Below are 14847 nucleotides of genomic sequence, written 5' to 3' on the forward strand. Positions count from 1 at the left end.
TGTACCACCACTACCACTACGTCATGATTGGCAGGTGGCCAAAAACACTTGTTTAATTTCTTAAATTGTGAAACAGCTCCGCTACTTTAGTTACACTGCTTCAGCCAAGCTCAAATGCCAGTCTGTCACCTTCAGTCAGATAGCCCTAAAGAATTTAGCAAGCAGTCACTTACAACTCGGAGAATTGAGTGGGTCATGAATTAATTGAAAGATTGAACTCCCAACAGTGGTAGAAAAAGTACCCTATTGTCATTCTTGAGTAAAAGTAAAGATACCTTAATAGAAAATGACTCAAGTAAAAGTGAATGATCCAGTAAAATACTACTTGAGTAAAGGTGTGAAAGTATTTAGTTTTAAATATACTTAAGTATCAAAAGTAAATGTAATTGCTAAAATATACTTAAGTATCAAAATTTGACAATTTTTCTGTCCTGCTAAGCATTCACAATGTAATGAGTACTTTTGGGTGTCAGGGAAAATGCATGGACCAAAAGTAAAATTTTCTTTAGGAATGTAGTGAAGTAAAAGTTGTCAAAAAAACAACTTAAATTCTACTTTAAATAATTTTTATACCACTGAACTCCAAGGTTGTATCCTTGACTCAATCTAAATTGCCTCTGCCTGTTTGGAAGCTACTGACCACTTGCCAGAAACATACCATAATATTATGCTCCTCATGGTGTCAACTAAGTAGACAAAAGTGTGTGTTGTGTGATGCAAAAAAATACAAAATTGAAAAAAGTTTTCATATATCATTTTTCATTCATACAGGTAATCAGGAGTGACTTCCCATTTTTAAAACAAATATCCTCTGAGCCTCACTTAGCCTATAAAAACATAGGCAGGTTTACTCAGTGGATTTGTGGCTACACGCTGAGGTTGTTTGCACATATGATAACAAAGACGGGTGTGTGAGTGTCAATCTGCAACTTATACATTGTAGAGATAGGGGGATTACAATTAGTATATGCCTGATAATATAAAAGTTAAAACACATTTATGTATACAACCAATATATCACCTGCAGAATAGTTCAGCCTCTCTATTTATCGCCCACAATAATGATGCTTATTTGCTGCCATCCCATTTCACAGACACTGACCAAAAATATACAGTCAGTGTATTCCCACGCCCATTTCTGGTTCCAGTTTGCCACGATGTGAACTTAACTCGTCAGAACATGAGCAGGTTACAAACATAAATATGCAATAAAACCAAACAACACAAATGAAACAGCAGATTTGACACTAAATTTGAAAAATATTTACTGCTGAACAAACACATATCATAGTATCATCATAATCTGGATGTAAAAAAAAACAGAGACAGAAAAAATATGTATGTACTGTCCTTGACGGTCAGTTCACTAGAAAAATACACCAAAATAAAGAGCATTTTACAATAGAATTCAGTTGAAAATTACACCCCAAAAAATGTGCTCCACATGCACACACTGAGGGAGAAACAGACAAGATATAAAATGCACCAGCAACTGAAGAGAACTGTAAGCCTCATCAATAGTGTCAAAAGATTAGGACTGGTAAAAGTGTTGAATGGATTTACATGTTGTCAGTGTTGTGGCTGGTCTTGTGTGCCTGACTCATAGGAGACTAGGTTGCAGCAGGTGAGGGAGCTGATTTTCTCTTCCTGCAGTGACTCTAGCACCACTATGTGGGTAATGGAGTAGCTGCACTCCTCACTGCTCATTGACAGTAGAATACAAACAATGCAGCTCCTCACAGCATCTATCCCTCCCTACCCTTAGTCACCATGTAGATCTGAAAGGATCAAATATGTCTGCAATATGGGAATAGCTCTACCTAGCCCTCTAAAAGACTAGATGGAATTTTCACTATATTGCTTACTATCCAACCGTTTCAGATGTACATAAGTACCTAGGTGTAGTGGTTGATTTTGCCTTGAGGAAATTAATGGGTTGCTATCTTTACCTCAACCCAATCCATATTTACTCGGTCCAAATGGAGCACAACTCAACTTTTAAAAACACATCCACTGTTACTTCAGTAGCACAGATCAAAAAATATATTCCATGACATCATTAAAGCTTATAATTCCTGTAGGGGAGGGCTGCTCTCCAAGGTAAGTTGCATCATCTCCCTGTTCAAACATCAACAAAGGGGACGCAACAAAAATAAAGTATGAAGGTATGAGTATGAAAAGTATCAAAAACTGTTTGTTCATCAATTCAGCTTATATTACAAGACTCCAAAAATAGACCTGTTTGTTAGTACTCAAACAAGTGTTTAAAAAAGTGTTCTTGGCTTTCTTTAAAAAAGGGTCTCGACATGTGAGCCTTGTGGCAGGGTTCATAGGTCAAAGGTTGAGGATGGAGACATCGAAGAGGTCACAGAGGCCCTCGCTCTCATCCAGGTTATAGAAGTAGTCATGGTCACCCGGGGGAGGAGAAAGGCGGAGGAGTGGAGAGAACACTGGTAGAGAGAGAGAGAAAGTGGGATATAAACATGAATAACTGGAATCATCTAGTCAAAGTAAAAGGTGTTTATAACATAATCCATTTTAGACTCTTACCTTCTGAAGCCATAAGTTCCTCTAGTAGATCTGCACTCACCATCTCTACACACACACACACACACACACACACACACACACACACACACACACAGAGGTGAGAGAGTGTCTGCTGTACACAAAGTCACAGTTTATGGTGCGTTTTATTTCAGGAAATTAAGTTCAAGGGTCTGTTCGGATATATTTAAATAAAGTTTAAAGACATGATACACATGCACACGGGGTCAAACACAGTACCTTTAGCGGGGTCAAACATGTCAGAAAAGTATTTGGGGAAATCCAGCACTGAAAAACACAAGGCACAATAGACACCATACAAGTACATTAGAGGTTGTTTTTATAAAGTAGAGCCAAGTTACACACCGTTTTCCTGTGTACATTAATTAAACAACCAAAAATAAAACAGCTTGCACACACACACACTTCTATAGCAGGCAGGCATTGTACATCATGTTGCCACACAGATGCTTCCTGTGTTACAGTGCATTGGGGATAGCCAGGGTCTTAATGTAAAAAAAACAAAAAAAAACACTGTGGTCGGAAGTGTGTGCTTACTAAACAGATAAACAATGTACGCAGAGTACCAGTCCATATATATATATATATATATTTTTTTTTTTACTATTTTCTACATTGTAGAATAAAAGTGAAGACAAACTATGAAATGACACATATGGAATCATGTAGTAACCAAAAAAAGTGTTAAAACAAATCAAAATATATTTTAGATTCTTCAAAGTAGCCACCCTTTGCCTTAATGACAGCTTTGCACACTCTTAGCATTCTCTCTTTCCCAACAGTCTTGAAGGAGTTTCCACATATGCTGAGCACTTGTTGGCTGCTTTTCCTTCAGTCTGCAGTCCAACTCATCCCAAACCATCTCAATTGGGTTGAGTTTGGGTGATTATGGAGGCCGGGTCATCTGATGCAGCACTCATCAGTCTCCTTCTTGGTCAAATAGCCCTTACACAGCCTGGAGGTGTGTTGGGTCGTTGTCTTGTTGAACAACAAATGATAGTGGGACTAAGCCCAAACCAGATGGGATGGCGTTTGGCTGCAGAATGCTGTGGTAGCCATTGCGGGATTCTATATTTTACATTATAGCCATTACCATATATATATGATTAAATATTATCTGATGTTGGTTGTGTGAGGCATCTGCATTTGTGCACTGGAGCATCATCATGAGAGTAAACAACTGCTTGCTACATCTACTTGCCTGTTTGTGTGTGTGTGAGACAAGAACTGAGTAACATGGTGTGACCTGCATGTTGCAAAACTGTAAATAACAGCCCAGCAGATGCTTTGTCCTTGTGTTTGTATGTAACAATGTTGAGCACATGGTGTGACTTGCTGTATCTTACAAAGTTGTGATAGGGAGGGGTGGTCATCACGAGGTTTAACTGAGATGGAAAAATACTGAACAACACAATAGCAGGAACTGAGCAACTGTTATAACTAGGGGGTGATACCAGAACAGTAAGAATCTATACATCGACGGAGGGAGGACTCCAAGAAGCGGGTACCCGCCTGAGCGCCTGCGATAGGCTGAGCAAGTTTAAACCACGCCCAGCCTCTACTGTGTTAGGTTGGAACTATGTCTATCCAGTATAAGAACACTGTTTACATACATCCTGTCAGTTCTCTGTTCTGCCCTGCGTGGTATTACAGTGAGCCCGTATATACGAAAGTTGCATTTGCCATTTATTACTTAGCTAATAAAAAAATACATAGTATACAATCGGCGACTCATTGTTATATTTATCCTGATACCAGATTCGAATTTATGCAACTCTAACACCATGCTGGTTAAGTGTGGTTTGAATTCTAAATAAAATCACTGACAGTGTCACCAGCAAACACCCCCGCACCACCTCCTCCATGCTTTGGGAACCACACAAATGTGGAGATCATCCATTCACCTACTCTGCATCTCACAAAGACACAGTAAGAACCAAGAATCTCAAATTTGGACTCATCATACCAAAGGACATATTTCCACAGGTCTAATGTCCATTGCTCGTGTTTCTTGGCCCAAGCAAATCTATTCCTCTTGTTGGTGTCCTTTAGTAGAGGTTTCTTTGCAGCAATTCGACCATGAAGGCCTGATTCACACATTCTCCTCTGAACAGTTGATGTAGAGATGTGTCTGTTACTTGAACTCTGCAAAGCATTTATTTGGGATGCAATCTGAGGTGCAGTTAAAACAAAAGATAAGTTCATAAGAGTTATTTAACCTTTATTTAAATAAGCAAGTTACTTAACAACAAATTCTTATTTACAATGACAGTCTACACTGGCCAAATCCGGACGATGCTGGGCCAATTGTGTGCCACCCTATGGGACTACCAATCACACCGGTTGTGATACAGCCTGGATTCGAACCAATTTGTCTGTAGTGACACCTCTAGCACTGAGATGCAGTGACTCTGCGCCGCTCGGGAGCCCATCTTGCAGCAGAGGTAACTCTGGGTCTTCCTTTCCTTTGGCGGTCCTCATGAGAGCCAGTTTCATCATAGCGCTTGATGGTTTTTGCGATTGCACTTGAATAAAGTTTATGACATTTTCCGGATTGACTGACTATGTCTTAAAGTAATGATGGACTATCGTTTCTTGCCATAATATGGACTTGGTCTTTTACCAAATAGTGCTATCTTCTGTATACGCCTAACTTGTCACAACAACTGATTGGATCAAAAGCATTAGGAAGGAATGAATGAAATTCCACAAATTCAGTTTTAAGAAGGCAGACCTGTTAATTGAAATGCATTCCAGATGACTGCCTAATGAAGCTGGTTGAGATAATGCCAAGGGTATGCAAAGCTGTCAAGGCAAAGTGTGGCTACTTTGAAAGAGGTGTGTTTAGGTCAGGGGGCGACATGGCCTAAAAATCATCTCCCGATTCTTTCAAACCTATGGGCGATTCACAATATATATTTCTTGATTTTTGTTGTTGTTGATGTTTTCACTAAATAAGCTTTGTTGTACAATTAAAGGGCAAATACACTGCATTTCAACAACTCAGCAATAATTCAAATGGATTCAGGGCTTGTGAAATTACACCTAGTCTAAAAATACACCTTCTACAACCATAAAACCCAATATTAACTTAATCTAAATAATTTAACCTGTTTTTTTTGCAACAATCACTGATCTGGCTTTCAAGTCAGTCTATGAAAATTGCCTTTTTGTACTAATTTAACCAGAACCATGTATAATGCACATTCACTAATAATGACTAACTTCTTGTAGCAGGCATTATAGAACATTAACACAGGTCTCAAACAAATTAGACAGCTAGCATAACAATCTTTGACTAAAATGCTGCTAGCTGTACGTGGTACCGCAATGCGTGCAAGGCAAACAGAGCATTCATTTTTCAGAACCAATGTTCATTGAAAATCCTGTTTTAGTACTGTTCGCTCTGTGCACAACTTGAGGAGTTGAGAGATAAAAAGGTATCATTTAGAAAGGTTAACTTCCTCTATTACAGTAAAATAATGTCTCAATGTGTTTGTGTCCATATGACCCATTCTGTTGGATCAAAATTAAAATAACAAGTTGAAACCGGTTTGTCAGAGAGGAAGAAGTGATCTCTTATCTTTGATGTTCTGAGTGGCAGGGGGAGGGGCTTGGTGTGTGTGTGTGTGTAAATAGAGAGGAAGAGGCGAAGTGAGAGGTTTGACAAATGTTGCTCTCGCAAAACTCTGTCCAAAATAAGCCCAATGCGTTTCTACGGGCTTATTTTGGACGTAAACTTGTCGCATGCCTTCCCACCTTTGGGACAACAACTCCCATTGTTAGGGCAGAGACATGAGAATCTTGTCATTATATATAGATCTCTGGTGTAAATGGGAAGGTGCACACAGGACAGAAGGAGTGAAGGAGACGGGTCCAAAAAGACATGAGAACAAGCGAACATACACACTCCCAAAAAATATTCTGCGATACAGGCATTTGAAATATCGTGCAAAATTTAATTTGATATCGCTCAGCCTTAGTCTGTGTCCAGTTGAAGCTCGCATCCGCTACAAGACCATGGTGCTTGCCTACGGAGCTGTGAGGGGAACGGCACCCCAGTACCTCCAGGCTCTGATCAGGCCCTACACCCAAACAAGAGCACTGCGTTCATCCACCTCTGGCCTGCTCGCCTCCCTACCACTGAGGAAGTACAGTTCCCGCTCAGCCCAGTCAAAACTGTTCGCTGCTCTGGCCCCCCAATGGTGGAACAAACTCCCTCACGACGCCAGGACAGCGGAGTCAATCACCACCTTCCGGAGACACCTGAAACCCCACCTCTTCAAGGAATACCTAGGATAGGATAAAGTAATCCTTCTCACCCCCCCTTAAATGATTTAGATGCACTATTGTAAAGTGGCTGTTCCACTGGATGTCAGAAGGTGAATTCACCAATTTGTAAGTCGCTCTGGATAAGAGCGTCTGCTAAATGACTTAAATGTAAAATGTAATGTGCCAAAGTGCAAGGGACAGTCAAGGATCCTCGCTGGCTGTGTGTCATGTGATGGGTTGTAAATTATCAACGGCTCAGCTGCAGAGCATGCAACTCCGCTGTCCCCATAACTGGATAATTATTAAATGTGTCACATTTGTTTTGCCTAATCGTCCTCCTTTATTAGGCCTAGGTTTCTTTCTATATGTTGTATAGGTAGGTTGTAGACTACATTGCTAATTATAGGCTATGGAAATTGACCTACTCTACACAATTTTTTTCATAAGCTTTGATAGGCTGTAAGTTCTTTTGACTTCATTACATTTTTCCATCTTGATATTGTTTCCTCAATTTGACTTCTTGTTGCATGTAACATTTGTTATTTAAAATAAAGCTGTGATAGACTCTCCTATAGACTGCCTTTCACAGATGTTCGCATTTGAAGGCTGCAACTTTAGGACTTTAAACACTTCATTAGAATAGCCTATTTGGTTAATTGTATTCATAATTTTAACTTCATGCTTTTGATAGGCTATTTTAATTAGTGGGATTTGGCTTTTAGCCATTTAGTTCACAACAGAAATAGGGAGGGTTGCATGCATTATTTTATAATAGACTAAGCTTTGTTCAACTGTAATGTTTGTTCAAACTACTCATTAGATTTTTCTATCTTGTTCTTGTTTGTTCTACCTCTCATTATTACCTTAGGCCTATCATGTTTTAAGGTTATTCAAAAACAACCTAAAACTTAGAGATAAATTATCTAACGGCATTCTAAGCTAATTGTTTGATCATGAAGTTGCACAGAGGGAGGTGCAGGGGAAAGCCAGCATGCATAAAAACTTAAGTCATATTCATATCAAATTGAATTCTAACTCACAGTCAGATGAATCGGATTTGATTGGTTCAAAGACAGTCAAGTTCTTGTCCAATGAAGCAGAAGACTGGAGGGATCGAGTGTCCAATGATGGTGGTTGCTGAGCAGGTTTTTCAGTGCTGGAGGTGTCTGGTAGGTACGGATAGAGAAATAGATATGAATACAGATGTAAACATGGGACAATTCAATGATATTGTATTGAGAGTTTAACAGACAAAACACTTTCATAGACCATGAGAGATATAACAGTGAGGTCACCTGATGGCTTAGCTGCTGTATGTGCTTTAGGCTTGCCGGTGGCCAGACTCTGGGTGGTCTTGACAAATGTGTGAGTGGGTGTGTTAATGGTTGTGTCTGCAGAGGCTGCAGCAGACTTGGTGTTCTGCAGCATTTCCTCAGGGGGCGGGACTGGCAGCACCACGGGGGTTGAGTTAACTGGGTCCTTGTTGATGAGCAGAACATCAATGGGCCCAGCAGCGCTCTTCAGATGGATCTGATACGTCCTCTGACCATTTTGAACCTAAAGGTGGAGACAAACACACACACACACTTACTTTTCACCCTGAGAAGACTGACGGACTGACTGGGAGGGGACAGAAACAAATCGAACTTACAGCTTCAGGTATGGGCACCTCCAGCTGCGTACCAGAGGGAGCACGCACCGCCAAGAGGGTATCACCTTTGAAGCAGTTGCAGATGTCCTCATGATTAACATAGGCCAAAGTTGGTCAGAGTTAAGGTCAGACACACACCTTAACAGAGTATTATAACAGTGTTAATGCTGGCAAGTGTATCCTCTGCTATTGTACAGACAAGACAGAGCTGCAGCTCTTTTTCTATACTTTTCTACTGGTGTGGACACCTATCTAAGGTTAGGTTGGGGGTAACAATTTAGATGTTGGTGTAGGTATGAGTATGTGGGTACACAGTAAGGATATGGACTATTGTGTGTGTCCTCGGTCACGTTCTTGATGCTTTGTTGGACCCACACCCTCTGCTGGTCCAGCTCACTTTCCCTCATATCCAGATCTTCAAGCTCCGACTTCAGGTCAATCAGCCTGTCACCAATCTCCCTTGAGTTACAGCCTGGCCCAACTCCCCTTAGACAGATAATGTACAGAAATGTAAGCACATACTGTGTGCATACCTATACATACAAGCGCGCGAACGTACACTCACTTCCACTGAATACTATTCTTGGATTTCTTCTCGATCAGGCCGATGCCCTCCAGTACATTGGTGATGTCATAGATGCGCCTCTTCTGTCTGACGGCCAGGGTGTCTGCTGCCTACAAGAGCAGAACAAACGACATTACTCACAACACAACTGTCAAAGTACACCCTCTTTCATCAGAAGCAAAATATCTTAATGAATGATTTTAGAATGCAAGCACTCAAATGTCCCTACCAAGGCTATTTTCCTTAGAGGGAAATGCATATCCAGAGTGGGGTTAAATAACAAATCACAAAGTTCAGAGCCTGTGAGACAGGGGCCTGTCAACCAATCACTGGATGGGTCATAGCCCTGGTAGCCAATAATAGGAGAGGTCACAACCCCATGAGCCTATCAGAGGGGGGACTAAACAATGCGGACAATAATGACAGACCGTGACACAGCCACCCACTGAGCGATGAGACACGGATTGTCTCTTTTACACACACACTCTTTCTGTGTTTTACCCTCTTTTATTCCTCAAACTCCTTACTGACATTAACCTAGATAATATAACAGTTTTACACTTAGTTTTATATTAGAGTTTAAGCTTCTATTTTATTTCAGAGTATAAATCATCACATCACAGGGCATGTGTAATTGCTGGCTTTTGGCCAATAAAAAAAATGTTGCTGGTCAATTTGACCCTGAGAAAAAAAAACAATCCCATTACAAATAATAATTTTTATTCATTGATGGAAATATCAGTTGATGGAAATACATTTGACTGTCATGCTTATCCGTCTATAGGCTAAAGCTGCAAAGTGTAACTTTTGGGCAACACGACCAAATCCACATAGAAATGTGAGTTACAGATCGGTCATTGTTGAAAGCAAGTTTAAGATGCGGTAGATCAGTTCTATTTCTATGCTTATTGTTCCTAAATTTCGTTTTTGCATATTTTACTTTCAGTTTTGTACACCAGCTTCAAACAGCTGAAAATACAATATTTTTCATTATGGAAAATATATATATATATATCATAGCTGTTTAGATGGCAGAATGATTCCCCACATGGTACTTGCTTGTTTTGTCACATAAATTCTAATTGTTTGCCTAATTTCAGTTTATGCAACCAGGAAACGGGGGATTGATTTCTGCATAGTGCGGCTTCAATTTACAAAATGTTGTGTAATTAAATTGGGGCGTATGTATTTTCGTTAGTCGACATGCATTTTATTTATTACACGTGCACAGCATACAGAGCATATTACTTGTCAGACAGCGCTAGACCAGCTGCTGCAGATCCTCAGCTCATTGCGCAACAATTCCAAATGCAATCCCATGTTAAAAAAGGTTTTGATGGTCATGATTAAAAATACCTACTATTGCTTTATTTCTCAACTGATAATTGAAGCATGCCTTGCATTTGCCATTTATTGAGATATTGCCAAAATCCAGAACTGAGGCCCTTTATCTACTTCCCCAGAGTCAGTTGAACCCGTGGATACCATTTTAATGTCTCTGCTTGCAGTTAAGGAAGTTGATAACAGATACCATAGACTTCCAGTCATTGCGCTAAGACGAGTTAACATTGGCCCGCAAAACTACATCCAACTTCCTTCATACTGGACACAGTGACATACAAATGTTATCCACGAGTTCATCTGACTCGGGGAAGTAGATAAAGGGCCTCATTGTCATAATCCCGAAGTATCCCTTTAAGCATGACAGTGCTAGTCAACACCTACTAGATTGTAATTAAGATCTTCCCGGACACATTTTTCTAATGGAAACCCTGGTGTGGGTGTCTGTGTGCATGTCATATTCCACATGCATCTCCTCGGAATATGTTGCACATCTGTCACAACACAATGTAGCAATCAATATCAATCAAACATGGCAGTGCTTAGACTTATATAGGTTATACAATTGGAGACTGCGATTATACTAAAACATAAACAAACCATAGCTAACAATTCTTACAGTCAGACAGTCAAAAGAGATGCAGCCCATCACTCACTACTTTAAGATCGAGCACCCCGTCCTCCGCTTCCTGCAGCAAAGTGACGAACTTCGTGGTGAGAAGTCCGAGGCTCCTCTCGTGTCTCTGAGACTGGGGAGCGTCGGAACCTTCCAGCTCGGTTCGGCTCACCTCCAGCTCCATAACCAGTCTGAATCAGTTATGATATAGTGAATGGGAGGTTTCCCTAAATGCTGTAAAGCACTGGGCCTATGCCCTCGACCGTCCTAGTCCAGTGCAACCGCAGGGATAGTTGCAACCCTAGAAACGCTGTGCCGACACCGGGTCAGTGGTCGGTCCAGTTCGTCTCCCCGTGAGCAAAAACACAGTAAGCAGCCACCCAGCAATGAGACCCTGTGCTCCAGCCGTTGGAGGCGGGCTGAAAGCTGGGATGGTTTCAAGCGTAGGGAGCGTCTGCAAAGTGAGGACACCACGGTAAAGTTAAACGAAAAACACAACTACTCACTGTACCATAACCTGCTGTATGCATTGCATACGGAGACGAAGCTACAGTGGAGTAACTAGTTATATATTAGTTATATATTTTAGAGTCCCTACTCCAATTTGATTTGATCAGATTGTGTATGAGTGCAAAATAACAAGTTAGCAGTAAATGCCGGTTTCGATTAGACCTCCGCCACTGGATTGGCTTGGCAACTTTGGCCAACCATAATTACGTTAGCTAACTACAGTAGTTAGCACAACAAGGTAGCTAGCTAGGTAGTGTACATTAGGTACATGTACAATAGGTACATGCATATAACTAAAACTAAAACTAAAACAACGATGGCTAGTGGCTAACTGGCTCTCGTTAACTAAACGTCCACTTAGGTGGCAAGATAACTAACTCACCCGATTAGCAATAGACTAGATAACGTTAGCTAGCTACAGTACAGTACCTAGCTGTCTCCTGTCACGAGTGTCCTGATGAATGGTCGTATGTACTTACCAATGAGTTGTCCTCAAAGCAGCGTTGGAATACTATTCAAATTGAGTTTGTTTCATCGATATATTGTAAGCAAGCAATCACTCAAGGCATTTACTTAACTAATATTCGAAAGGCAGTTTAAAAACTCCCTCCTACTGCATCTTTCATTCAATAGAACCAATGCGTTTTTCTTCCTGTTCACGAATATCTCGCTTACAGCGAACTTGACAGCGAACAGGGCATGGAGCGACGCAGGAGATAGCCAATGAAATCACGTTAGCGCTAGGGAGCGTCACATATAGAAGAGTATCACGATACAGCGCAAAATGAAACGATATTGTAATATACACTGAGTGTACAAAACATGCAGGACAAATACTCTTTCCATGACATAGACTGACCAGGTGAATCCAGATGAACGCTATGATCTCTTATTGATGTCACTTGTTAAATTCACTTCAATCAGTGTAAATGACGGTTAAGTAAGTTTTTTTAAAGCCCTGAGACAATTGAGACATGGATTGTGTATGTGTGCCATTCAGAGGGTGAATGGGCAGGACAAAATATTTAAGTGCCTTTGAACAGGTTATGGTAGTAGATGCCAGGCACACCGGTTTGTGTCAAGAACTGTAACCCTGCTGGGTTTTTCACGCTCAACAGTTTCCTGTGTGTATCAAGAATTGTCCACCACCCAAAACACATGCAGCCAACTTAACACAACTGTGGGAAGCATTGGAGTCAACATTCGATACCTGGTGGAGTCCATGTCCCAATGGGGAGGAGTTTTTTACACTCAGTGTATATTGACCCAGTGTCTTAAATAAAACACGGTATTAGAATGTCTTTCAGAACAATGTCAAGATGACATTCACATTTTTGGAACAATATAGAGAATGAACAATAAATAATAAACCATACGCCCACAAAAAAGTTTATTAGCAGAAGTAATTTTGACAAGTCAAGGACTATTTTCCACTACTCTGCAAAGCCCCTACCCTCTATGAGTCACTCATGTGTAAGTAGATTCCCTAAAAACATGCCACTTCGATACAGATACGACTTTTCTGTAACAGGTTAGGAGAATTAATGTAGAAGTTTAGGAGAATTAGGTTAACGTCAGGAAAAGGGTTAGGGTTAGCGAAAATGTTCTCCATACATTCTACAAAAAGTCACTTCTCCTGAAGTGCAGTGTTTTTAGAAAGTACCCAAGCGTAAGATTGAAATGACCAGAAATCATGGATACCAGAAATCTCCAAAAGTCCCCACAAGGACAGTAAAACAAGGAAAATTCTCCCTCGTACGGATATTTTCCAGGTCCCTATGAGGAAAAAGCCTATTTTAGGCATAGGGGTTAGCTTTAGGATTAGGATTTTATGTGTGTGTGTGTGTGTGTGTGTGTGTGTGTGTGTGTGTGTGTGTGTGTGTGTGTGTGTGTGTGTGTGTGTGTGTGCGTGTGTGCGTGTGTGTGTGTGTGTGTGTGTGTGTGTGTGTGTGTGTGTGTGTGTGTGTGTGTGTGTGTGTGTGTGTGTGTGCGTGCATGTGTGTGTGTGAGTGTAACAGTCTTGGCCTTGTTCTTTAACTGACAGTGTGGCCTTTGGATTGTAATGTATTTTGTGGATTCAAATAAAGTATTTAAAATGTGTATTTTTGTGTGTGTAAGTGTGCGTGTGCATGTGTGTGCTTTACTTCTGCATCCTACCACTGGATCAGAGGCTAAAGGTGTGATGGTTAAACACAAAGGGGCACAAGGTGGGGAGGGGCCAAATGGGTCATCTCCCTTCAAAATTACAGCCTGACCTATTTCTGTCTACAGTGGTTATAAACCCACAAAGAAGCCTTCCCAGGCGGCCCAGCCCAGACAGAGAAGACTGGAGTAGGACAGTCAATTGGGGTAGCATCCCTCTCACCCCAGTTCAGCATGGAGGCCAAAATGTAGCAATGCTTCAAGATGCAGGGGCAGCACAATAAAATACTGTGGTACTATTTAGTTCAGTTTACTACACGCCACTTAACAGATTATTTTTATCCAGAGCAACATGTATGACAGTGTGCATAATTTACATTTTTTTAAATTATGTGATCTTCGCAGGAATTGAACCCACGTTTTCACATAACATGGACCAGTTACGGTCAGAGTATTGGATCAAGCCAAGGTCGAAATGATTTAAACCCTGGTCTGAGGGTCACATTGGAGAGACAACCCTGATGCATTAGTTGTGTGGAAATGGGTGCATTGGGGGTCAGGGACAGCCGTATGCTATGAATGCACAATGAACAACATGAAAGCCCAGGCCGCTGTGCTGTCCCTGCACTGTTGGGGGGGGGGGGGCATTGTTTGACAGACAAAAGGCTAACGGTGCCCAGGACAACCCACAGAGCATTTGGCCCCTATGGGACAGAGGATGAGAGACTAAGGGGAAACAAGAGTATCTGGAGAGTACACCCAATCAGATGCCCCCCTTCTCCTTCCAAAACCAAAACTAGAATTTCCCACCTCACATCCCCATCCAAAAGAGACAACAACACAATGAGAGGGCCTCTTCCTCATAATAAAATAAGAATGAACCAGTATATAAAGAAGGAGAACATTTTGAGTGCGAGTATGAGGGAGGGGGTTAAAGGACTGAATATGATTTCTATAATCTTGTAGGAGCTGATGATGAGTGACTAATATTCCAAGACTGAAGAACACAACACACCAATTGTCATACTAAATATGTCATACCCTTTCCCCAATTCCGTTTAGATTTTCCCAAATTGAGTTTCTCTGTTTTATTTTTTCTAGTTTCAGATTCAGTTATTTACTCTCAAAATTCCAATTATTTATAGAGAAACATCAACATTGGATGTTCTGAGTCCATGTCAA

General features: G+C 40.9%; 1 protein-coding gene across 1 annotated transcript; it reads right to left on the reverse strand.

The window, feature by feature from the left end:
- Positions 1-1248: 1248 nt before the first annotated feature.
- Positions 1249-12187, reverse strand: LOC135558664 (transcription factor E2F4-like). Its single transcript, XM_064992680.1, has 10 exons — positions 12003-12187; positions 11054-11467; positions 9057-9166; positions 8816-8977; positions 8492-8600; positions 8136-8397; positions 7881-8006; positions 2788-2835; positions 2551-2595; positions 1249-2450 (listed from the first exon to the last, which is right to left on the reverse strand). Exons 2-10 carry the CDS (start codon positions 11195-11197, stop codon positions 2335-2337), a joined length of 1122 nt encoding a protein of 373 aa, XP_064848752.1. The 5' UTR covers positions 11198-11467; positions 12003-12187; the 3' UTR covers positions 1249-2334.
- Between the last annotated feature and the right edge of the window lie 2660 nt (positions 12188-14847).

The sequence above is a fragment of the Oncorhynchus masou genome, chromosome 2, assembly GCF_036934945.1.
Source record: "Oncorhynchus masou masou isolate Uvic2021 chromosome 2, UVic_Omas_1.1, whole genome shotgun sequence".
In the NCBI taxonomy this organism is placed as follows: Eukaryota; Metazoa; Chordata; class Actinopteri; order Salmoniformes; family Salmonidae; genus Oncorhynchus; species Oncorhynchus masou.